A 25,083-nucleotide genomic window follows, 5' to 3' on the forward strand; every position below is an offset into this window, starting at 1 on the left:
GAAAAGCTTTCGTTATTTTGGCACTTAGGGATCATGGTCTAATAGCCAACATCCTACTTATATACTCAAAAGTGAAGCCTATCAGTCAAAATTTCCTGCCCATGTTCTCAGAGATATTAGTCAACATTTTACTGAGGGGTGGGTAATATGCAGCATGAAAAGCAGCAGAGCCTGGCAATCTAATTCTTAAACATTAATGATATTAACAATAGAGGCATAAAAAAATTAATGCATGACAAAGACAATTACTAGAATAAACAAACATAACATATTTCTGGAATATTGAAGAGAGGGGCTGTGGATTTGACATAACTCTTTATCTTTTATACCTGGAAATCAACGGAAATTGTCTAGAGTTGGCAAATCAAGAAACAGAGCTTCATATGTTATGCAGAGTCATGGAGAGGGCCATCAGAGCAATTAGAACTAGAAATTATTAGAAGGCTCAGCTGAGTAATAGCAGAATAGAGGTGGGGGGGGTGAGGCAGGTGACCAGTGCTTTAAATGACTTTAAATTGGGACGCCTGGTTGGCTCAGTCATTTAAGTATCCGACTCTTGATTTTGGCTCAGGTCATGATCTCATGGTTCATGAGTTCAAGCTCCGCATTGGGCTCTACACTGAGAGTGGAGAGTTTGCTTGGGATTCCCTCTCTCCCCCCTTACCCCTGCCCTCCCCCTCTCAAAATACATAAACTTAAAAAAATAAATTACTTTAAATGCTAAGCTATTTTAAATTATTTTCTCAGTTATCCCATGTATATTTTACTTTGATAAAAAATACAAAATATATCTTAATTAAAAAATTTATCCTTATGAACAAAAAAACTTCTGGCTCTTTTGCAGATGCTTTACCCACTAATTTTGACTTTCAAAGTATTAAATTATTAAATCTGAAAGTCAGCCAGTTCTGTGTATTTTGGATTTCTGTATAATTACTGTGAGGGAAAACAAACAGATATGTGTGAACCTGATCAAGAAACTAAAATATACTAAGCTCTCCTTACTGTGATATAGTAATTACTTCAGAACCAATGTTATATTTATTTATTTATTTATTTTTTTATTTTATTTTATTTTATTAGGTAACCTCTAAGCCCAGCGTGGGGCTTGAACTCATGACCCCAAGATTAAGAGTCACATGCTCTACTGACTGAGCTAGCAGGAACCCCAGAACCAAATGTTCCAAATGAGTTATTTAATATAATTCTCCGAACAACCTTACAAACTATACAATATTAGCTCATGCTTAGACACATAAAATAAATTATACAAGGTCACATAGCTGATTTTAGGTCTTCTCTTCGTTTTAAAACATTGTTTAGAGTTAATTACATCTAATTCTAAAACATGGGCTTCCCCCCATACTAGAAATCATCAGATGTGGTCATATTTTAACATGAATATATCTTTAATTTTGGGTAATAGTATAAGGTATGCATGCAATAACTTTGATTCCCATAGTATCTTGGCATTGTAGGCAAAAGTCTAGTCATATCCAACTAAACTGATAGTGAAGATTATTCTCTCTTAAGAAATTTAAAAATACTAAACATTTGTGCTGTTTTTAGGAGTGGGTAAATGTGTATCCATATATTAACATTAATAAATTAGATTTAATTAATGTTAAAATGATAGAAATATACCAGTTCCACTAAAACATAACATACAATGCAAAGTGCAATGTATGTTTTCTAGTGCTGTGCTTCTTTCAGAACATTTTGAATATCACACGTATTAATATGCCAATGTTTGCTGGGAAATTCACTAGGCCCTCTGTATGTGCTATGGTTAATTGAATCTTCACATAATCTATTGAGTTAATAACTATCATCCAGTTTTAGAGATTTAAAAATCAAGGCTTAGCTCATCTGAGGTCATAGATATAGTAAGAGGATTTGAACACAGGTCTACCCTTGCCTTTGTTTTGTTTGTAGATTTGACTATTAAACCAACATGAAATACACTTTATTGGGCTGTAATTGATCCCATGAAATATTTTTGGTTCAGAAGGACCATTTGTATACATTATGGTATAGTCCATGCTCAATTAACATTTCTATGACCTATCAATATAGAAATCTATGGCAAGGAATAGGATTATTCTAGGCAGGCATATTCTTGGTGAATGCATACTCTGCTGCACCTGTCTTTTTCACCTAAGCCATTGAAAACCATGTATTTAATAATTTATCCCAGTGATTAATACTTATCTTTTTGATCTATAGTTTTTTTAAAATGTACATTTATTTATTTTGAGAGAAAGAGAGTAGGGGGAGGGGAAGAGAAGGAGGGAGAGAGAGAATCTTAGGCAGACTCTGTGCTATCAGTGTAGAGCCTGATGTGGGCTTGATCTCATGAAGCCCAAGATGATGACCTGAGCCAAAATCAAGAACGTGAAGCTTAACCTACTGAGCCACCCAGGAGCCCCTGATCTATAGTTTTCTTTATTCTTTGGTTTTCTCTGTCAGGATTTTGGTAATTTCTTGTTTGGCTTCAGGAAATTTTCCATGTTTTTTTGTTGTTGTTGCTTGTTTGTTTGTTAGCTTTTTAATGAATTTTCTGTCTATCCACAAATTCCTCTTCTGCATGGCTCTTAAGACAAAACAACCACACTTTCTCTTAAACTTTTTATAAACTTTCGTGCCATTATTTTTTTTCTCTTTGGCAGAATGAAATTCAAAGTAATTATTTCTCCTTTTATTCCCCTTGTCTTCTGATAGATTAAACCATCGATTCAAGCCAAGTTTTAATTGGCTGTTCTGTTACTAACAGAATGACCATTTAGTAGGTAAGTACCTTTTCTTTAGTTCTTACACGACATTCTGAAGTAAAGAATTTCAAATACTCTCATTTTACAGATGAGAGACTCTAGAGAGGTTAAATGACTTGTTTAAGTCAGAAATAATACACACATAATTCAAATACATGAATATATTATATAATTAAGAAAAAATACTATGTGTACCAGACATCAAAAATCTATTCTTTTAATCATCAGATCAAAATTGTTTTTTCTCACTGCAACTCATAGTAAGAAATATACATTACCTCATTGCAAATAAAATCATATATATCTACATGCACACACACACCCTCCACATACGTATTTATTGTATTTTATTTATTTCTTTATAGAGAGCTGAAAAGAGTTCCACAAAAAAATATTTATCCTTACTATGGTCTTTGGATTATAACATTTTTCTCTTCTTTTTATGTATTTATCTTTTATTTTATTTTATTCAATGTTATATCAGTTATAAAAATGCTGGTCACGACCCAGTGAATTGATTTTATGACTCACTGGTGGTGACCTATAGTTTAGAAAATCTGCTCTAGATGATATCATCTCCATGTCAGTTTTGTACAATGCATTGGGATCATTCAACTGATGAGGGAGTCTGTGGTATCTTTCCAAAGTGATATCATAGTTTTTCTCTCCTTACTGAACTGTTTTTTTTCCCCACAGTGTCTCTGTACTCATAGACTTGTATACAAGTATATGATTTTTCAACATGCAGTATTATTTTATTTAGCTATAACATCCATCTCCAAAAGCTTGAAATAAAAATTTCCATGGTCTGCAAATGAACTGTGCATCGCTTTATTTTAGAATGTTCTGTTTTTCAGTAAAATAATGTTTCAACCACTGTGTTGGACTTTTCTAACACTCAGATGTGCATTTTAGAAAGAACATGGAGTACTGGTTCCATAAAGTGACAAATTGGTCCTTGTTGTGAAAAATCCTCCTGGTATTTATCCAGAAATATATATTCATGAACCATCATCATCACAACTCCTTCATTATTCATTGGGGACTCCCACAATCTTCCCTCCTGTGTCCACTGAACCATCTTTTCAAAATTCTGAATAGGCTGTTCATTTACTGTGGCTAAATGCTTAGCAAATTCCACACCCTAAGTGAAGGTGCCATCTCTGTTTCTGGTGCCTCTTCAGTAACTTCCTTAATCTCAAGAACATTAAGTGTCTTCCCCTTGAATATATTTTTCCTAATGTATTTTTCCTAACTTTTTCTAAGATCAGCAGTCTTCTCCTGGCTGTGATCACTGTCAGTTCCTGTATCAAGTTGAATCTGATGTACTGGTCTGGTACTAACTCTAGCGGTGGCAGTTACATATCTGATATGATGTTACTGAAACTAATTTTAGGTCTTCCTCCATTTTACTGTGTCCTTGAGCCTTCCCCCTGTTGTGAGACCCGCCTCAGCAGGTCCAACATGGTTGTCACTTCTAGGCAACTTTAATTTTTAGGAAAAATGTGTAGTTTGGATAAAGATTTATCACCAGTTCTTGATCATATTTAAGTCACTGCATTTATCTATGTTGTTGAAATGTCAGTTTCAGTGTATTCGTTCTTCCTTTACTCAGCCAGTATCTTCTGAGCACCTAATTTTCTCAGGTGCTCCTCTAAGTCCTGAACACAGAATAGAAAAAGGCAATATCCTTGTGCCAGGGAGCTTGCCTACAATAACGTGTGCGTTGCTTTAGAGACACCTGGGAATATAAGTACTTTCCCAAAACCATTTCTTTAATGAATCCAATTTAAAAATCCTTGATAAAATCTCTGCCTGGCCTATATCACACTTGTAGATTGAATGTTAAGTGGTCAATTTTTAAAAATATAAAAATGGGTTTAAATATTTCTGATTCTGTCTCAAATAAAAGCTCAGACAAAAAAAAATATATATATATATACATATATTTCTTACCATGACAACTTGGTAAGGCTCTATTCCATCCAGGTCTTCCATCATCTCCCATGATACAGGTGAGTGTTGAATAACCTTGAAGAACGTAACCAGCATCACAATAATAGGTGACTGTTGACCCTAATTTATAATCCATTCCAAGTCTGGTGCCATTCATTATATTGCCTGGATCAAAGCAGGACTCTCGAAGTTTTGCTGTAAAATAGTGTTGATATAAAATGAATTGTTGAAAACATTATTTTCCACGAAAGTTTTACTATTACTTCATTTCTACTTCTAAACAGACGGGAAATAACCAGCACTCTGTCCACTTCTGTTTGTGGGCTCAAAGTACAAAGTAGCCCATAATCATATGTGACACTTTGCTAATTCATATTGATAAGTAAGAGCATAAAATTCTTCGCTGGACTTTTAATTAAAATTAGTATCTAATATGCAGTCAAACATTGGGTGTTAGAGTTTATTATAAATTGTGTGCAATAACATTTATAAATGCATACATATTTTCAAAGAATTATTTTGGAAAAGAAGCAGGATTTATTTATTTATCACTGCTTTATTTAAAAGCTCTTCCTCCATATAAAGGACACCCATTCCCTGTGACTGAACCTAGAAATGATACTACCACCGGTGTTGAGCTCAGCTCATTTCACCACTGGTAGGAAGGTGAAATCATTTATTGTAACCTACCTCCTCTAGTCACCTCCCATGTCTATCAGAGGTCTGTCTATCCATCATTAAAAAGCAGCAAAATCTTTATGACATCCAAGCCATGATCTTTTTGGACAGAGAGCCTATGTTAAAGCCAAGTGCTTTTAAAGCTAACACAAATTTAAAATTAAGTCCATTCACAACAAAGGAACAAAGGAACTAAAAGCTCTCTGTGCACCCCGATAGTGAACTAAAGAGGATGACAGAACATTTTGAAAACATGTAGAGAAACACAAATATCAGTTCATCCATTTTGGGGAATAAGCTCTAATACAAATTGTTGTTAACAGATCTGAGCAATGCCTTAATATTTCCATATTAATATTATTATAGGTTACTTAAGAAATAATACAAAAATGTAAGGGCCATCACAATTTCAGGATAACAAATATAATTTTCTACATTAGAATTTATTTTATGTTAATGGGAAATCAGGAGGTGGGTGTATCTCTGCATATGACTCATGGAATCATTGGGATTTAAGTCAATAATGTCTTCGTGTTCGGCTCTCACAGAAATTATTTTATTATCATATATCCAAATCTTCTTACCTGCAGCAATAGGAATATATTTCTTCCACTCATAAAACTTTACAAAGTTCAAAGTACTTCAACATTCATAGAAAATGAGGAGAAATTTGTATTTTATAAAGTACACTAGCAAGATTTCTCCCAATTCAGCTAAAGAGGCAATGGCAGAATCAACTGTTTAAATGATTTTTTTTTTAATTTTTTTTAACGTTTATTTATTTTTGAGACAGAGAGAGACAGAGCATGAATGGGGGAGGGTCAGAGAGAGAGGGAGACACAGAATCTGAAACAGGCTCTGGGCTCTGAGCTGTCAGCACAGGGGCCCGATGCGGGGCTCGAACTCACGGACCGTGAGATCGTGACCTGAGCCGAAGTCGGCGCTCAACCGACTGAGCCACCCAGGCGCCCCTTAAATGATTTTAATAGAATATCAGAGGAACGAAGTTCTGCTTTTTTTCTTTCCTTCTTTCCAACAAGTACTTAAGAGCCCACACTACCCAGTGAACTTTGGAAATATAGCAGTGCACATTCAGAATATATTTTGGCCCTCATGGCATTTACAGCTTATTAGTTCTATTAAATGAATACTTGTAACTCTCAAGAGTATGACATATATGGATGCATTCAGGAACCTTGCTGGAGAACTGACATGTAAGCTGAACATGGAGAGAGAACGAGCTGACTAGGTGAGGGACAAGGCGGGTGAAGGAAACAAGTGTGTAAGTTGGGGAAACCTGATTCCTGAGTTTCAGTCCAAATCTAAATAACTTAATCATCTCCCAAGTGCACACACACATGTGCACACACACACACACACACACACACACACACACACACAATTTGCACCCCATAAATTATACTCAGAGTTCACGATAAAAATTACTTCTCAATCCAAGAATCTATATTTCTTACTAGGTAAAATATTCCCACAATACCGTTTTCCAGAAACAACAAGCAGTGTGAATACTACTTTCCCTTGAGGGAAAATAAAGAACTGAAATTGCTGTTTAAAAGGATTCATCTCTTTGGCAACCCTAACCACCTAATATTCCTCTTTTAAAAAGCTTGCTTTTTTCTTCTCTAAAGTTTTCCCAATAGTTTCAGTGACATATCAGTGAATCTGTACTGCAAATGTCCTACTTTTTGAGGAAAGGGAAATATGCCAAAAAGTTAAATATATTGCCTCTGCAACAATTTTGTATTGCTAGCCTCATTTTGAGAGGATTCATTTACCTCATTACTATGTTTACCTGCTACTTTAAATCCTTGGTGACTAGCTGTCTATGGATAATACTGCCCTTGTTTATTTCCATGCCTGCCATAGCAATTATCTGTAAATTTTGAAAACGTCTGGAGAATCCTTATGCAAAGGTCTAGGGGGTAGATGGGAAGGTAATTTGAGTTTTTGAAAAAAAAATTGTGAGGCAGACAAGTTGATAGTGTTATTTTTATGAATAATTAATTTTATTTACCTTCATAGTAGATTGCCTACTGAATAGATCCTAGGCTGAAGTGTCCCTTGCCTTATATTCTCCAAAAAAAGTACCTAAGAAGTCTGCTACAAGATAGAAGTAAACATAAGACATAAAGCTTATACCTTACCTATGGCTTTTTAAAAAAATTTTTACAAAACATTTCTTTACAGAATTTTTCTACCAGCAATGAAAATATCCTAAATGCTAGAGCACCTGGATGGTTCAGTCAGTTAAGTTTACAACTTTGACTCAGGTCATGATCTCGCGGTTCATGGGTTCGAGCCCTCCATCAGGCTCTGTGCTGACAGCTCAGAGCCTGGAGCCTGTTTCAGATTCTGTGTCTCCTCTCTCTCTACCCCTCCCCCACTCACACTCTGTCTCTCTCTCAAAAGTGAATAAAGATTAAAAATAAAATAAAATATGGGAATGCAAGCTGGTGCAGCCACTCTGGAAAACAGTATGGAGGTTCCTCAAAAAATTAAAAATAGAACTATCCTGTTACCCAGAAATTGCACTACTAGGTATTTATCCAAGGGATACAGGTGTGTTTTTTGAAGGGACACATGCACCCCAATGTTTATGGCAACACTATCGACAATAGCCAAAGTATGGAAAGAGCCCAAATGTCCATCGATGGATGAATGGATAAAGAAGATGTGGTATATATACACAATGAAGCATTACTCGGCAATCAAAAAGAATGAAATCTTGCCATTTGCAACTACATGGATGGAACTGGAGGGTATTAATACTAAGTGAAATTAGTCAGTCAGAGAAAGACAAATATCATATGACTTCACTCATATGAGGACTTTAAGAGACAAAACAGATGAGCATAAGGGAAGGGAACCAAAAATAATATGAAAACAGGGAGGGGGACAAACAGAAGAGACTCATAAATATGGAGAACAAACAGAGGGTTACTGGAGCAGGTGTGGGAGGAGGGATGGGCTAAATGGGTAAGGGGCATTAAGGAATCTACTCCTGAGATCATTGTTGCACTATATGCTGACTAATTTGGATGTAAATTGAAAAAAATTAAATTAAAACAAATAAACTAAAAAATTGAAAATAAAATATCCTAAGTGCTTAATGAAAAAACAATTTGATATTAGGAACCAAAACTGTGGTTTAAAGAAAATTCAGTTGGAGAAATTAAAGCTTTATTATGTTTCTGTTTCCATTTTATTCCTGAAAACCTATGGATGTTGAGATCACATTACATATACTAAGTGTAATATCTACAACACTATGAAGTTTATCTTACTTTGAACCATACATAGGTATGTGTGTTGAGTTCATACTTAGTGACTGATTTATAAATAAATATTTTCTTTTCTGGGAGAAAAAGAAACATACATATTTTTGTTGTTAAAGGCATTTTTACTTCAAAATTTGTTTCCACATATAGCTATATGCTCACTAAGGGACCATTATTCTGAATAATATCATCTTGTGGATAATCAAAAGTGGTTATATGTTATTTTTGGTCTTGAAGGGTAACCAGACTGTATAATATCCTACTGCCTGTTATTTCCAGGATGGTAGACATGTGTGGATGGACATTTATCTGCTGGCATGATTTCAGAAACTGAGAACTAAGCTCCCTTCACGATGTATATGCATTATAATTCCCTCATCTGATCATACTCAGTCCCCAGAGGCCTCCCTATTGTAGGCAAGAGCATTCACATAAGGCCGGCTACAGGCGCTCTTAGAGAATAAGGATGAGCCATACATGTATCTCTTTTATTTTGGGAAGTATTACACAATTGACCCCAGACTACCTCAGGGTAATAACTGAAATGTAATAAGTTGCTCTATGGAAAAAAAATGGTATGTTAATTTAGAAAGTAATTTATGATACTTTTCAGGTTCTTATAGCAGATGGCTAATTTATACTGTATATAAACAGTCAGTCATAAGTCTTTCACTGTCCATACTGGTGCCTATAAATTGACATTCCCTGCCAGCTAAAGCACGAGCTACCAGCAGTTTCCCTCCACTGGCACAAAACTATATATTCTCTCTCCATCAGAATCAATACATTTTGTTAAAAGAATACAAATTTTACTACTGTATGAGCCACATTTGTATAAATGTTATAATTATAAATTTTTAAGACATACTTATTAACATTATGATCTAAAATGGTCCTAAAGTTAAAACAATGCAAATGAGAGTACTGTTTGAACTCTAAATATTTATTCAATTGTAAATCTGTTAACGTTGTATCTCATTAAAATTACAATGGAGACTAGGCCTGCCTGATTTAAACTCTTTGTGAAGACATTGCTTTATAATTAGCCAAACACCTCCTTTCACCCCCAGACTTCCACTTCTCCACTCCAATTTACTATTTTCTACCACATAAAGGCATATCCACAATTTGCTTTAGATAAGCAGAAAGTAGTATTCCTTCCAGAATCCTTGTTAGCAGGCTTGTGTTTTTGCAACGTTCACATACAGGATTCGTTCATTGCACGACTATTGTGTGTTTGCACACAAACAAAACTAAGATTCAGTATCTACTTCAAGGGGGAAATGGAAAGATAGATATGAAGAAGGCAATGATAACTATACTCTGGTGTGAGCTCTAATAGAGGTAGGGGTTGCTTTTAAATTAAAGGCCTACCAAAAACATTATGGATTTAGAGTGAGTCAAGACTTTAAAACTTTACTTTTCAGTGCCAACAGAAACCAACATGCATAAGTGAAGGTATGGAACATGTATTACAAATGACAAAGGAAAAGCTTTTTACTATTCCAGGCCTCAATGTATATGTCAGTTTATTTTGGGGTTGCATATTTTATAAAAATTCTGAGATGTTTGTCTACGGCAGAAAGAAATATAAGGGCCGATTTATTAGCTTTAAGAAACAAAACAATTAAAGAGGTAACATGTTTTGAATAAGGATAGGAAATAGGGAGGCTGATGAAAAAAGGCAGACCCTGGAGATCCTGAACTGGGGCATGGAACTTTCCTATGGATGAGAGTCCAGAGAATTAATTAGGTTGGATTTGGGGACTAGCATGAACTTAACACTAACATTGGCAAGAAATACTGTCTGGAGTATAAAAATAAGACTTCATGAAATTGTGTGTAAGTAGGCATTAGTGTAGTAGCTGAGCACGGTAGAGAGTAATTGCAGGGTCCAGGGAGAAAGATTGAAGTTCATGGAATGACTATGTATTTCTCTCTGTTTGACTTTTATATTTTTATTTGCTTTTACTCTAATAGTAATAATAATTTATATCATTTTCTGTAACTATTTTTAATATATATATTAATGTTTTATTTTAATGTTTATTTTTGACAGAGAGACAGAGAGACAGAGAGAGAGAGAGAGAGAGACAGAGACAGAGACAGAGAAGGAGGGAGACACAGAATCCAAAGCAAGTTCCAGGCTCTGAGCTCTCAGCACAGAGTCCAATGTAGGACTCAAACTCAAAGAATGTGAGATCATGACCTGAGCAGAAGTTGGATGCCCATACGACTGAGACACCCAGGCGCCCCTCTGTAACTCTTTTGAATAGTCTGATCCTTAGCTTTGCCATTTGTAAAATAGGGATAGAGATACTTATCACTTATTTGTGTTAGTTTTAATATTTCTGTTGCATTTATAAATGGTCCTGCTCATGGGAAGGATAGAGAGAATTCATTAAAAGGAACTAATCATTGTATCTAGAATATAGTAGGTACATAATGATTAATTTTATCTTTTAAAAAAAAATTGCACTTGTGGTCCTTTTCCTATGACACCATAAATCTTAGGAATTTTGGAAATTTTGGAAATGATGGGACATGAAAATGGATCATGCTGGGAAACAGAAATGGATAGAAGTTAGTTAAGAAAAAGGAGAGTAGGTTTTATCTCAAGTGTTTAATTATATGGACTTAGGAATGGCTACCTGGAATGTTAAGTAGAGAAAGGATTGTGAGGTTAATTCCAGTTTTCACAAGAAAGAATGCTAGAATCAGTTAGTACCACCTGCACTAAGCATGGTAGTATTTGTGGAATTTTTCCTGTATCTTTTATCCTAGAGATCGATGGAAATGTTTTACAATAGAATCTAGCTTTACTGACTTGATTACAGCTTTCTTGTTTTTCTTTCCTTCTTTGTTTGCTTCCCCCTCTCCTCTCCTTTTTATTTATTTAATTTTTTAAATTATTATTTATTTTTGAGAGACAGAGCGTGAGTGGGGGAATGGCAGAGAGGGAGACACAGAATCCAAAGCAGGCTCCGGGTTCTGAGCTCTGAGCTGTCGGCACAGAGCCCAATGCGGGGCTCCAACTCACAAACCGTGAGATAATGATCTGGGATGCTTAACCAAGTGAGATGCTTAACCAACTGAGCCACCCAGGAGCCCCTCTTCTCCTTTTCTTTCCTTTCTTTTTCTTTTGTTTTCCTCTTCAATAGGTCTTCTTTATAAGCCTGTTAGCTTGCAGATATAAGTAGCTATTCCTAAAGAGCCAAGTTCTCCTTATAAAATGCAGGACAGAGATGTATCTCTAAGATTTCTGATTTTTCAGTAATGTTATTATTCTATGATTCTAATTATGACTTGATTTCAAAATGAGAAGACACCTCTTTAGGTTGCTCAAAATCAATCAATTAAAGAATTACCAAAATTATGGTGTGTAAGCACTTATTCTAAGGTACTATCGTATACTGGTGAATAACAGAGATCTTGCTCTTAAGACGCTTGTATTTTAGTATATGTGTAGGGAGTTAGTGGAGTAAATGGGAGTGCAGAGAGTAAATAAGCAAGTAAAATTAATTGGCACTATTTCTAAGGAACTCTGATGCAAAAAAAATCATAATGCTGTGGTATTAGGACAAGTTTAGAATTATTGATAATAAATCTCTGCATTTTAAGACTTTTGCAAATCAGGTAAAGATGTACTTAGAAAAAAAAATATAGCCACAAAAGTTCATATTAGAAGAGAAAAAATTCGGAAAATTAGTAAGGTAAGTATTTATTTCGATAAACCTGAAAAAAGAGAAAGCAGAGATGCAGAGAAAATAGACAGGAAGAAATACTAACACAAGAACCAAACGTTAATAAAAAACATACAGCAACAAATTAAGTAAGAAAATACTGCAAATATTTTATGTCAACAATTTGAAAACTTGGATGAAAATAATTTTTAGGAAGCCGACTTTCAGAAATCAAAGATAAAGTAGAAAACCTGGATAGATTTATAACCACTAAAATTCTACTACCTCAGATCACCAAGTCCCTAGTTCTACAGGGAAGTTCTCACAAATGTTTGAGAAACAGATGATCCCTATCTTATACAAATTATTCTAGATATTAGAAAAGTAAGAATGCTCCCAAAGTTGGGGGATTGTATAGTCTTGACCAAAACTAGACAAAGACAATTATATAGGAAGGAAAATCTATAATGTAATAAGTAATTTTATAATATATTTTTATAATTTTATAATAATATTTAATTTATACAAAGGAAAACCATGTGATATTTTCAGTAGCTGATGAAAAAGTAATTGATGAACTTCAATCCCAGAATGATTAAGGAATTTTTAGTAGATCAGGAATGGAAGGGAACTTCCTATAATTGATAAAAAATATATCTAGATAGTGTAACATTTTGGATAAGCATGTCCATTGTAGAGACCAATCTGAATCAGATCTTAGCTCTGCCACATGACTAGGCTAATTACTTAACCTTGTGCTAAAACTTCTTCATTCAGAGTGGTAAATGATTTTTATATATAAATAACCTTGAAATGTCTCTGAAAACAATGAGTTAAAAAATTTCAGCCCTTATTAACATCGCCCCAACCAATAGAAAATACTTAAAGGTAAAACATTAGATGAATTTGCTTCAAAATCAGTAATGACAGAAGAATGATGGCTACCACTGTTTAATTTGGTATGATACTAAATTTTTTGCCTTGATCATTAAGCCAAGGGGGTGAGGGGCAGGGGAGTGTATAGACTAGGAAAAAACAAACAAACAAAAAACTCAAAAAAACAAACAAGGAAAAAAGAAACAGAACTGTCACTGGGTACACAGAAAATCCAAAAAAAATCCATTAAAAATTATGATAACTAATGAAAGAGTTAAGAAGTCTTGCTAGATACTAATTACAAAAATCCATGCATTAGCAACAATGAATAAAATCTAATAATAAAAATATCATTAATTACAATGGAAACTATAAGCCATTTAAGATTTAGATGAGAAAACTTTTATAAAGAAAATTATAAACTATTACTGAAAGACAATGAGGAAGGTATGAGTAAGTTGAGAGATATGCCATAATAATAGTTGAAAAGACTAAGTATCAGACATCAATTTATTCCAAATGATTTATAAATACAATGCAGTACCAATGAAATTCAAGAGGCAGAAAGAACTTAATTCTAAAATCTAAATAAAATTTAAAAAGGTTAATAGAGACCAGGACAATTTTGCCTACCTCATGTCTACTTATTTTAAAGCTATAGTAGTAAAATTCAGAGAAATCTTGGCTTGGAATAGATAAACAGGCCAATAGAACAGAATAGACAAGTCAGAAACAGTGATAGAGAGACTTGCTATTTGAGAACAGTAGCATTGTCTTGTCAAGAAATGGTGGTAGGCCCATTCACACAAAGAATAGAATAAAATAAAATTAGATTCCTCAGTTACAGAAAAATACTCCACACACATGAAAAAGATGAAAAATGAAAGGCAAAGCTTTAAAACTTTAGAGCAAGTTGAGGAAAATGCCTTTATGAACTCCACATGAGGAAACAAAATGCCTTTTTTATTTTTTTATAATTTTTTTTTAATGTTTATTCATTTTTGAGAGACAGAGAGAGACAGAGCATGAGCGGGGAAGGGGCAGAGAGAGGGAGACGCAGGATCGGAAGCAGGCTCCAGGCTCTGAGCTGTCAGCTCAGAGCCCGACGCGGGGCTTGAACTCACGAACTGTGAGATCATGACCTGAGCCAAAGTCGGACGCTTAACCAACCGACTGAGTCACCCAGGCGCCCCCAAAATGCCTTTTTTAAATCAAGGTATAATAACGTTTCAAGGTTTCGTAGCCTTCACAAACTATGAATAAAAGGAAATTATAAATATAGATATTGACTTTTGAAACTTTTATACAGCAAAAGAAACCAGAAAGAAAGTGAAAATGTTTGCCAAAGATGGTGTAAGATTTTTACTACAACATGGAACATGAATAAAGGATTAATATCCATAATACAAAAAGAATTTCCTAAAAAAAAAAAAAAGAAACAGGCAACCTACTAGAAAAATGTGCAACAGTAGAAATATGCAATTAGGGGCGCCTGGGTGGCGCAGTCGGTTAAGCGGCCGACTTCAGCCAGGTCACGATCTCGCGGTCCGTGAGTTCGAGCCCCGCGTCAGGCTCTGGGCTGATGGCTCGGAGCCTGGAGCCTGTTTCCGATTCTGTGTCTCCCTCTCTCTCTGCCCCTCCCCCGTTCATGCTCTGTCTCTCTCTGTCCCAAAAAAATAAATAAAAAAAAAAAAAAAAAAAAAAAAGAAATATGCAATTAACAAAAAGGGAACCTCAGTATAAAAATAGGAAGAAGATGTTCAGCTTAATAGTAATTACAGAAAAGACAATAAAAATGACCATGAGATACATTTAATACTCATGAGGCTGACAATTTTCAAGCGTGACAAGAGCAATGGATTTTCAAAAGTGTGGGGTTCCTTAAAATCACTACCTTGAAAAGATAGTGATAATGCTGCAGGTTGCAGCATTATTTACAATAGCCAAAACATGGAAACAACCTCAGTGACGCAACAGATGAATGAGCAGAGAAAATGTGGTTTATCTATACAATGGAATACTATTCGTCCATGAAAGAAGGAAATCCTGCCATTTGGGACAAATATATGGACCTTGAGAGCATTATGCTAAGTGAAATAAGACTGACAAAGACAAATACTGTGTGATCTCACTTATGTGTAACCTAAAAAGACAAACCAAACTCATAAATGCAGATAACAGACTCGTAGCTGCCAGAGGCCAAGATGGAAGTTGGATGAAATAGGTGAATGGGATGAAACGGTACACACTTTCATTTATAAAGCAATGTATGGCATGGTGACTATAGTTAACAATAGTGTATTGCATATTTGCAAATTGCTAGGAGAATAGATCTTAAAAGTTCTCATGAACACATACACAAAATGTGTAACTATATGTAGCTACACATAGTTGCCTAAACACTGCGGTAATCATTTCACGATATACACATATATCAAGTCATTATATTGTACACCTAAAATTAATATAATTTATATGATGTTATGTGTCAATTATATCTTCATTTTTTAATATGAAGTTTCTGACATGCTTTCCTTGTTGTTGAAAATATAAATTGGTATAACCTCTTCTTTGAATAACTAGGCAATATGGAGTTAGTCAAGAGGTTTATAGTCTTTGACCCAATAATTCCACTCCTGGGCAGATAGATACCTTAGTGACACTCTCACAGTTATGCTCAAGAAGGCATGCAAAAGAATGTTAATTTCATCATGATTCATTTCTGGTAGTGAAAAACTGAAACAACATGTGTCTATCAGAAAAATCTGTAAATTAACTGTGGTACAGTCATATGATGGAATATCATAAAGAAATTAATGAACTAAGCCTACGTATCTCTATTATTGATAAATCTCAAAAACAATGTAAAGGGAAAAAACAATTTTCACAAGGATATGTACCTGATGGAAATAGAAAATTTTTATCAAAATAGGATGAAGGATATGTACATGACAGAACACATTAAAATACAGGGGCGCCTGGGTGGCTCAGTTGGGTAAGTGTCTGACTCTTGATTTTGGTTCAGGTCATGATCTCACAGTTCATGGGATCGAGCCCCATGTCAGGCTCTGCACTTCATGTACAGCCTGCTTATGATTCTCACTCTCCTTCTCTCTATCTCTCCCCCACTCTGCTGCTTTCTCTCTCAAAAGTAAATAAACATTAAAAAAAGAAAATATTAAAATACCTGTAAGCATACATTCATGGAAAAATAAGTAACATATTAAGAATTAGGAGGGAACTATGATCAAAAGGGTAGGACTAAAAATAGTCTTGATTGCTCATTATGGTCTGCCTGGATAGCCAGCTAGCTTGGCCCTACCCATTGCATAGTGTGGAAAGGCTCTTCCACATAGAGAGATTAGTTTGGTACTTAAGTTCAACCTGGTGTAAGACCAATGCCTCCTAACCCATTGTTATAAGGCCTAAGCTTCTCCAGAGGGTTTGGAGCAGCTATCATGCCTCGGGCCCCAATAAATAGCTGGGAACCCAAATCCTCATTATCTGGTATCAAACACCTTGTAAATTCTTCCACTGACAAGGCCATTTTTTTTTTCTTTTTACTTTCCTCTATAAGATGAGAGACTCATAGAGGGCTCAGCCTTTCCACTATAATGAAATCCACACCATGTCCATATCCAGGAGATAACTCGACCCTGGCATGCATTTCCAAATTTTGTTGGAGATATTGGAGGATTCCAAGCATCCGTATATTGTTAATATGTGAGTTTTCCCATTCCCTATAAAAGATTTCCTTAACCCATGTCATGTAAAGTTGTGTAATTTACCTTTACTTCTTTTGATAGACCTGAAGAGACACACCCTTGTTCTACAGCAAATGCAAAAGGAATTTCTAGTGTATATATAATATTATATTTTTTAAGGCAAGAAAAGAGAGATCTGAAGCAAGTGTGACACAATATAAAGGTCTGTCAGATTAATGGTGGATAATTTGAAGTTTGTTTTTTTATCCTGTATAATCTTCAGTTATTGAAAATAGTTCATAATGAAAAAAAGCCAGGTGGCAAGTAACAAATCCAAAATATGTCTTTTTAGAACTCAAATAATATGATAAATTATAGGTATGTCCTTCATAAGCTCAATTATTGAAAAAAACAACACGTTTTAACTTTAAACAACTAAGACCTATTTATTCTTATAGTCACTGAACATAAAAATTACAAAAAATATATTAATAAATATCCATTGGGGTGTCTGGGTGGCTCAGTTGGTTAAGTGTATAACTTCGGCTCAGGTCATGATCTCACAGTTCGTGCGTTCAAGCCCCACATCAGACTCTGTGCTGATGGTTCAGAGCCTGGAGGCTGCTTCAGAGTCTGTGTGTCCCTCTCTCTCTGCCCTTCCCTGCTTGCTCTCTGTCTCTCTCTATCAAAAATAAATAAACAATAAAAAAAATTAAAAAACCACATCCATAGGCATTGTAATATTGATTCCTCTAAATACTTGAAGAAATACTCTAAAATATTTTAATTATCACTATATTTTACTCTCCCTATTCTGAATGTTGACACACTTAAATATCTTTAGACATTTTCTGAAATGGAATTATCAGTATACTTTGTTCTCCTTATCACTGAAAGTAGTCTCTGAACAAACATGAATGAATCTTCAGCTTCCAAAAATTTCATCTTTTCAAAAATATTTTGTGGTCTTAGCCAACTACCACAATGTACTAACTGCTAACTTGTTTGCCTGATACATTTCCTTTGGTAGGAATTAGGGAAATGCTAATTTCCTTCCTACTGATAGGAAAAGTCTACATTGAGAGCTCTTCTATGAGATGAATTGTAGGCAGTCTGTACTAAGACATACACATATAACTAACCATTGACAATGACCAACACAGAATTAATCTCCTGTATAAAATACACTCTAAATCATGCTGCAAAAATCAAATGTTCACATTTACCTTTATATTCTAAATGAAATCCAGTGTAACTAACAGATCCATCACTCCGAAAAGCCAAATGCATGGTATTTGAGCTGCTCTCTATTCTCTCTGGTAACTTGCTGTCTTGAAAACTTCCAATCAGTGGGCTATTACTGTCTGGTCCATCGTATATGTAGAGGAAGTCATAATTTGGCTCTATGCTAAAACTAAAAGAAAAAGAGAGAGAGAGAAAAGGAATTGGAATGGTTATTGCTGAGGTATTAAGTATAACAGTCATATAATCATATATTAATTCAGTCAACATCTTTAAAAATAACAGACTCTGCCAAAGTAAGCTAACTTGAAAAGTTACCTGGCAACAACACACTGAATATGGATATCAAAACAGTAGAAAAGAGAAAGGACACCTTGATATTTTCAAATATTTGTAAGTTGGCCTTGTGTCTACAAGGAATACAAATGATAGTAAGGCAGTTTATCTAATGAAAGGGTACAAGGTTTGAAGTCAGAGATCTAAGTTCGAGCCTTGCTTCTGCCATTGTTAGCTACATATCCTTATGTAAATTACTTTATATCAATAAAATGTGGAGGACAGCATCTAATTTTAAAATTTTTCACCCAGATATTTTGCATCATGAAAATGTAACCTTTTTCCTTTGTCAATGGTATTATTTGCCTTGAACTTCAAAACTTACAAGCATATTTGCTGTTTAAAATTCAGCTCTACATAGCAGATTCAAGCAAAAGTTTGAAATACAAAACTTACATTTATTTTACTCAAATGAAGTACTGAGTATTGTATTAGGTATTATTTTCCCCCAGGGTAATATATTTTCTTCCTCTAGAAGTTGATGTAAGGGAAATCAAACCCACACACTGTTTGTCAAAATTAAATAATGTGTAAATAAGGACATTTTAATGTGTAAATTATTCAAGTCAATGTTTTGAATTGTAAAATTTGCATCATAAATTTGCCTACACAACCTTCAAAAGTATGAGAATTGTCTCAGAATGGTTACAGAATCCATATATTTAGAAAGCAAAAGACACACAGTCATTTGTTTCTCTATTACCTAGTTCATAATGTAACAGAGAAAAAGATGGACTCAATTGGGTCATTAAGAAAAGTCAAGTTCACGATATAGAATAAAATCGGTAAAGCTTGCAATTGTTAAACATCCATCAGTGGAGAAACTATCTTGTCAAATTTTACCATCTTTGCACATAAATAAGAAATTTGGTTAGGTAAGAAATGTTCTTTCCAAATCTACTGGATTTATAGAGGTTAAGTTTCCACAACAATTCTAATCCTTAACATGTGCATGTATGAGGGACAGGAATCCAGCTACTTTACTTGTGCATTAAATGGTGGTGAAGAAAGACTGGTAAAATGCAGACGTTTCCAAACTTTCCACAAATAAGGAACCCTGTACCATGAGATAATTAGGGGACCACCACATCGTTCTGTCCTAATTTATTTAGTGTACCTTCACACATCTAAAGCAATTGCTCTTGAAAGCTTTCAGTGGATATGAGGCCTAAAGTTTGGTAACTTTGGCTGTAATATAGCAGAAATCAGACGAGAAGACTTTATTTTGTTATTTACTACCCTTCTTCTGGGATAAAACACAAACTTTCTAAACTTTATCTCTTTCCATATTAAGATTTGATCAGTATTGCAACTTTCTTACCTATGTCACTGTTGGCAGAATCACTTGAAAGAGGTGCTTTCTAAATGATATGATGGTTATGTATTATCCTTAGAAGCCCCATAAGCCTATTAACAATGGACTATCATCCATTTTTTTTAAATTTCTAGTTTAGGCTTAAATACTTCAAAATATTGTTTTAAAACTTCTTTAAAAGTGAGAGTAAAACAAAGAAATATTTTTAAGAAAATTTTAGAATCTTAGCTGTAATGACTCCTTTTCCTGAAAAAAAAAAAAAAAGAGTGCATTCTAATAGTACCTCCTATTTTACAAGGCAGTTTTATAAATATTAACTTGGTCTTGTCAATAATCCTGTGGTATAAGGAAGGGATTATCGTTTTCATTTTCCCAATGAGTATGCTAAGTGATCTCCCTAGGGTCAAATAATAAATGACAGAGCTGGAAATCAAATTTAGGTCATGTATTTTGCCTAATATAGCCTTCTACCACTCATTTATGAACTACGATACTTTTATAAGCCCACTAAGGCCTTGTATCATTCAAATAGACATTTCTAATGTCTATACTGCCATTTCCCCAACTGTAAAAAGAGTATAATAACTTCGGCAAATTGTCTCAAAACTGGATCCTGGCATATGACTAACACTATCATCGTTGTTTCGTGATTACCAATGATCAATTGTATCACTGCAAATTATAAAAATAGAAAGTCTGTATATTTACACTTTTTCACATTTGTCTGAGCTCAAATTAGTTTTTAAGACCAGTTTTAAAGATTTAACTTTAACATCTTACGTAAATTCCAAGCAGCTTTAACATACTGGCAGAAGGAAAGGCTGTGTTACCAGAGCCAACATACATCAGTCTTGGACACTGAAGGTTAGGAACATTTCTACTTAGGAACTCCTTGAATTGCTGATACCTAACACCTCCCATAGAAATATTAAGGAAAAGCATTAGGCCAGGTTTTGTGACAATTGGTACTAGTTCCATGTGAAGAAACAGGTTCATTGCAAAAAGTAAGGCACCGGAGGTAACACAGATGGTGGTGGCTGAGTTAGAGCTCAAAGTCAGCTGCCTTCTTTCCCACACAGGAGGCTGCATCTTCCACCACTTCTGTACTAAGCCTACCCTGCTATTGACATTGCTAACTAACAAATGCAAAGTCTGGAATGCTGTCTTGTAAAGCTCTATCATGAGACAAGTTATGCTGAGAAATCATATGGGAGTGATTCATCAAATTCTTCTTTGTCAACTTGACTTAATGAGATCACCAGAAAAATAAGAGGTAGAATGTATGTTTTCATAAGCCCAACGGTGATGCTGCACAATATGGGTACTTAGAGGCTATGAAAAGATTTTGGGTGGTACACAAATAGAAGGAAAAAAATTCTGGGAATACTGACCTTTTAATCTTGAGTTTTGGGAAAAACTGAATTTTTTGAAGCAGTGACAGTAAATACAGGGAGAGAGGAAGGGTTATAAAGAGATGACATTTCATGAGAGTGAATAAACCTCTTGACCTTCAACATGTTTCCTCCACACAGAAATCTGGTGAAGATGCTCACCCACTAGGCCTTCAGAGCTGCACGAGCACCTACATCAGTACACAAGGCTTTGAAAAGTGTTGATTGCAAAGTATTGGTGTTGGAATTAATGAAACGAATTAAAGTGTCATATACAGAAACAAAACTTTGCCTAGTGTGAATGCTAAAGTAAAATAACTATAAACGATATATGTTTTTAATGTAGAAATGCACAGGAACTCACCTGATAAATGCCAAAGAGATAACATAGTCTGTGTTGACAGTGATAGTCCAGTCACAGTCCCTGCTATGGGGATATGGATGAGGGAAGTTTGGCGAAAGAATAAAGCCTGAAGATCCTGTTAGATTGCCTCCGCAAGGTGCTTTAATTTAAACAAACAAACAAACAAACAAACAAAACCCTTAAGTGATTCATAAAATTTATTAGCTATCAGTATCTGTGCAAACACTTCTCTAAAAAAATTTAGAAGGCTTCATATAGACCTGACTTTTTCTAGTATTGAATGCTTGAAAACATGGCATTGTCTTTCAAGAAAGACCATTAAAATATTAAATACATATGTACATGGTTACAGTGAATTTAGCTTCTTTACTGGTTTCAAAAGAAAATAAGAAATTACATATGTACTTCTCTCTCTTTCTATTGCTATTTGGTTTCATGTAAAAGATAAGCATTGAGAAGAGAGGTGTAGATGGTTTTCCACGGTTGCTAAGAAAAAATCTGAAGGTCTCAAGAAAAAGTAACAAAACAAATCAAAACAAAATCTCTAATAATAAGTGGAATAATGGGATATGAGACATTTGGCTCATTTTCACATTTTCCCTGGTACATTTTTTTTTATGTATTTATGGAGGAAGAGTCTTTGGCAATAGTGAATGAATGAGAACGGATAATTATCTGAGAACCTACAGCACTTTACAATAAAACATTCACACTGAATATTACCATATCGCTAAATTCTAGTTGTCTCATTTGTTGATGAAAATAGACAGACACTACAATTATTACAGTCCCAAACAAAGGTTTCTGTAACACTTCAATGAAGAGGCTCAAAAACTTGTGAGTGAAATTCAGGGAATCGATTCTTTAAGGGATTATTGTTGAAGTCCAAGTTTGACAGTTTATGATAAAATAATATACAGAATCGGCAGCTTTAGAAAAAATAGAGACATGAAGATATGGAGGGGCCCAGTTGAGTGGGGCAGCGGGGGTGTAAAAACACACATATACACACACAGGTGAGAGACAGCTTGAGATCATGATCTCATGATGTCTCATAAACATAATTAGCACATCAATATTCTGAGTTTTAAAATTACAGTTTCCTCACATAAATCTTACCATTCAATTATAAGGCATTTTGGATTCTTTTGACAGTAACAAACTGGTTTTGGAAGAAGGAGAATTTTATTTGGGGCATTTTAGAACTTCATTCTTTGCCTGAGTCTAGATATGCAAAATCATCACTATAATTTAGTAATTTTTGCCAACTATATTATGGATGTCTATTACATTTTTCCACACCCCTCCCCTCCCTTTGTCTCAGTGTCTCAATGACAGTAGATAACCTCAGTTCCTTCTCTACTGAGAATATTTATTTGCTCAGACTTAATTTATTTACCATTGCTTACCTATTGCCTGCACATCTTTGTGGAACTTATCAAATGATGAGACATAAATATGTCAACTTTCTTCAGTCTGCCCTCTTCAAATTTCAATGTCCCCTGAATATTTCTCTTTACAATCAGAGGATAGAGTCCCTCCTGTTAATCAGGATAACACCCTTTACCTGGTCACATAATCTCTCTTCCTTCTCTGGATTCTTGTTTCCTTTGTCACTTATAATCTCGCTGCTTCATCGCCTTTCTCTACAGACATGCTCAGATCTCTTTCATCCAAAAAATAAAACAAAGTTCCTTATGACCTATTTCTTTTCACCTTTTATTTTCAACTGAAAATGTTGAATTTTACCCATTAAGAAATCTCCTCACCCTTTCATGTTTGGTTAAATGGCCTTACTGTGAAGAATCACCCTTACCAATATGACTCAGATAAAACTCACCTATGTATTAGATAGGACCCCTTGAATAAGCCCCCTTATTTTCCTGTCATAAGACTGTAGATTCCTATTCTTTGACTCAAATGAGTAGCAAAATTCACTCGTTAATCAGAATAAAATACATGTAATGAAACATTGGCTAACCTTTTGTCCTTCCTCTGGGCCCCTGAACTTAGGCCCCCCCTCAGCCTTGAGCCAGCATAGAACTCCTCCTGAGGACAGGATGGGCTTGGAAGATATTCTCTGCTCTACTGATTGATTAAGCCACACTTTCATCCTGCTCCTTACACCTGGTTCTTTCTAGCCTTGTATACTCCACTGTCGATGAGAAGAATCCCTTTTGCTTAACTCCTGAGAAACTTGTAGATCTTACAGTCACAGTGTTTTCCCAGTTACAATGGTTCACCCTCAACATGCACACTGCAATAGTTCTTTATGAATAAAAGTGTCTCCTATTTATTTATAATTTTTAAAAAAAAAACTATAAGTCTTTTGGAAAGGAGATCTAATCTCATGAGCTCTTTCTTCAGTTGGATGTTGTATTTACTGATAGGCAGACTAACATGGTTAGCGAAGCAGGTCATCACCCGGAAAAACTCTCAAAGAAAAACACCAAAGTATTCGTCCTGGGAAAACTTCTCTTCAGATTTAGAATTGTTTTCCTTTTAAATTATATTTACAGAGACACAACAACCTTTTTATTGCTTACAGACTCTCAATGGCTTTCTTAGGTTCTTCCCATCTCTCATCCCCTCTCCAAACACTGCTATCTCTCTCAGTTTCCCTGTCCCCAACACATTCGCTTCTTAGACTACCCTGAAAAGACTGTTGTATTGATTCATTTGATTTTTCTCTTCATATCTGTAGTCTTCTTCAGGGTTGGCTTTCACCTTAAATTCACTCTCCTTGTGGCAACTCCACTTCCAATTTTCTTCTAGTGTCTTTTTACAGACCTCAGTTTCATTGCCAGGTGTCTCTTTTTCCACTTCATCTTATAATTGTAATATTCTCCTGAGGTCCTTGCCTGGTTGTCTCTGATTTCTGCTCCATTACATTCTTCCATGTTGACAGTATCCCATTTTTTAATTCTAAGCCATATGCCCAAATGTTTACTGGCTACCTCTAATTGATAGCCTATGGGCACATCAAACACAGAATATCTGACACATTCAGTCCTCAACTCAAAGTGGTTTCTTCTTTTGCATTCTAAGTTGTTTGATTAGCACTATCATCCACCTATATTCCCAGGCTAGAAGTCAAGAGTCTTCTCTTTTCTTCACTGCATACATGCATCCAATCCATCAAGAAACACTTATAGATCCTCGTAGATACATTTCTACCTATTCCTCTTTCTTTGCCTACTACCATATTTCTAGATCTGATTCTTATCTGCCTCCTGAATTATTGCAATGACTTCTCGTTTCTCATGCCTCTGGTTTCTGCCAACTCATCCTTCTCCCAATAAAAAACATCTAATCATACTGTGCCCATGCATACAGTCCTGCAGTTATTTCACACTGCCTACAGGTAATGCCCCAACTCCAGTGTAACTTTTATGAGCTGACCTTTGCAACTTTTCCAGTTTTATCAACTACATAATTTGCACTCAAACACTATCAAAATGCTTCTAT

General features: G+C 35.0%; 1 protein-coding gene across 3 annotated transcripts in view; it reads right to left on the reverse strand.

Annotated features, from left to right (window-relative positions):
• The window catches only part of CSMD3 (CUB and Sushi multiple domains 3), a 1,240,952-nt gene that overhangs the window by 261,335 nt on the left and 954,534 nt on the right, over positions 1-25,083 (reverse strand). For all 3 annotated transcript variants that reach the window (XM_042923788.1, XM_042923787.1, XM_042923786.1), the window contains 3 exons: positions 21,616-21,754; positions 18,194-18,381; positions 4,728-4,922 (listed from right to left, as the gene is read on the reverse strand). In XM_042923788.1, the coding sequence (XP_042779722.1) occupies positions 4,728-4,922; positions 18,194-18,381; positions 21,616-21,754 (522 nt within the window). The remainder of the gene's footprint in view (positions 1-4,727; positions 4,923-18,193; positions 18,382-21,615; positions 21,755-25,083) is intronic.

The sequence above is a fragment of the Panthera leo genome, chromosome F2 (assembly GCF_018350215.1).
Source record: "Panthera leo isolate Ple1 chromosome F2, P.leo_Ple1_pat1.1, whole genome shotgun sequence".
Classification (NCBI taxonomy): Eukaryota; Metazoa; Chordata; class Mammalia; order Carnivora; family Felidae; genus Panthera; species Panthera leo.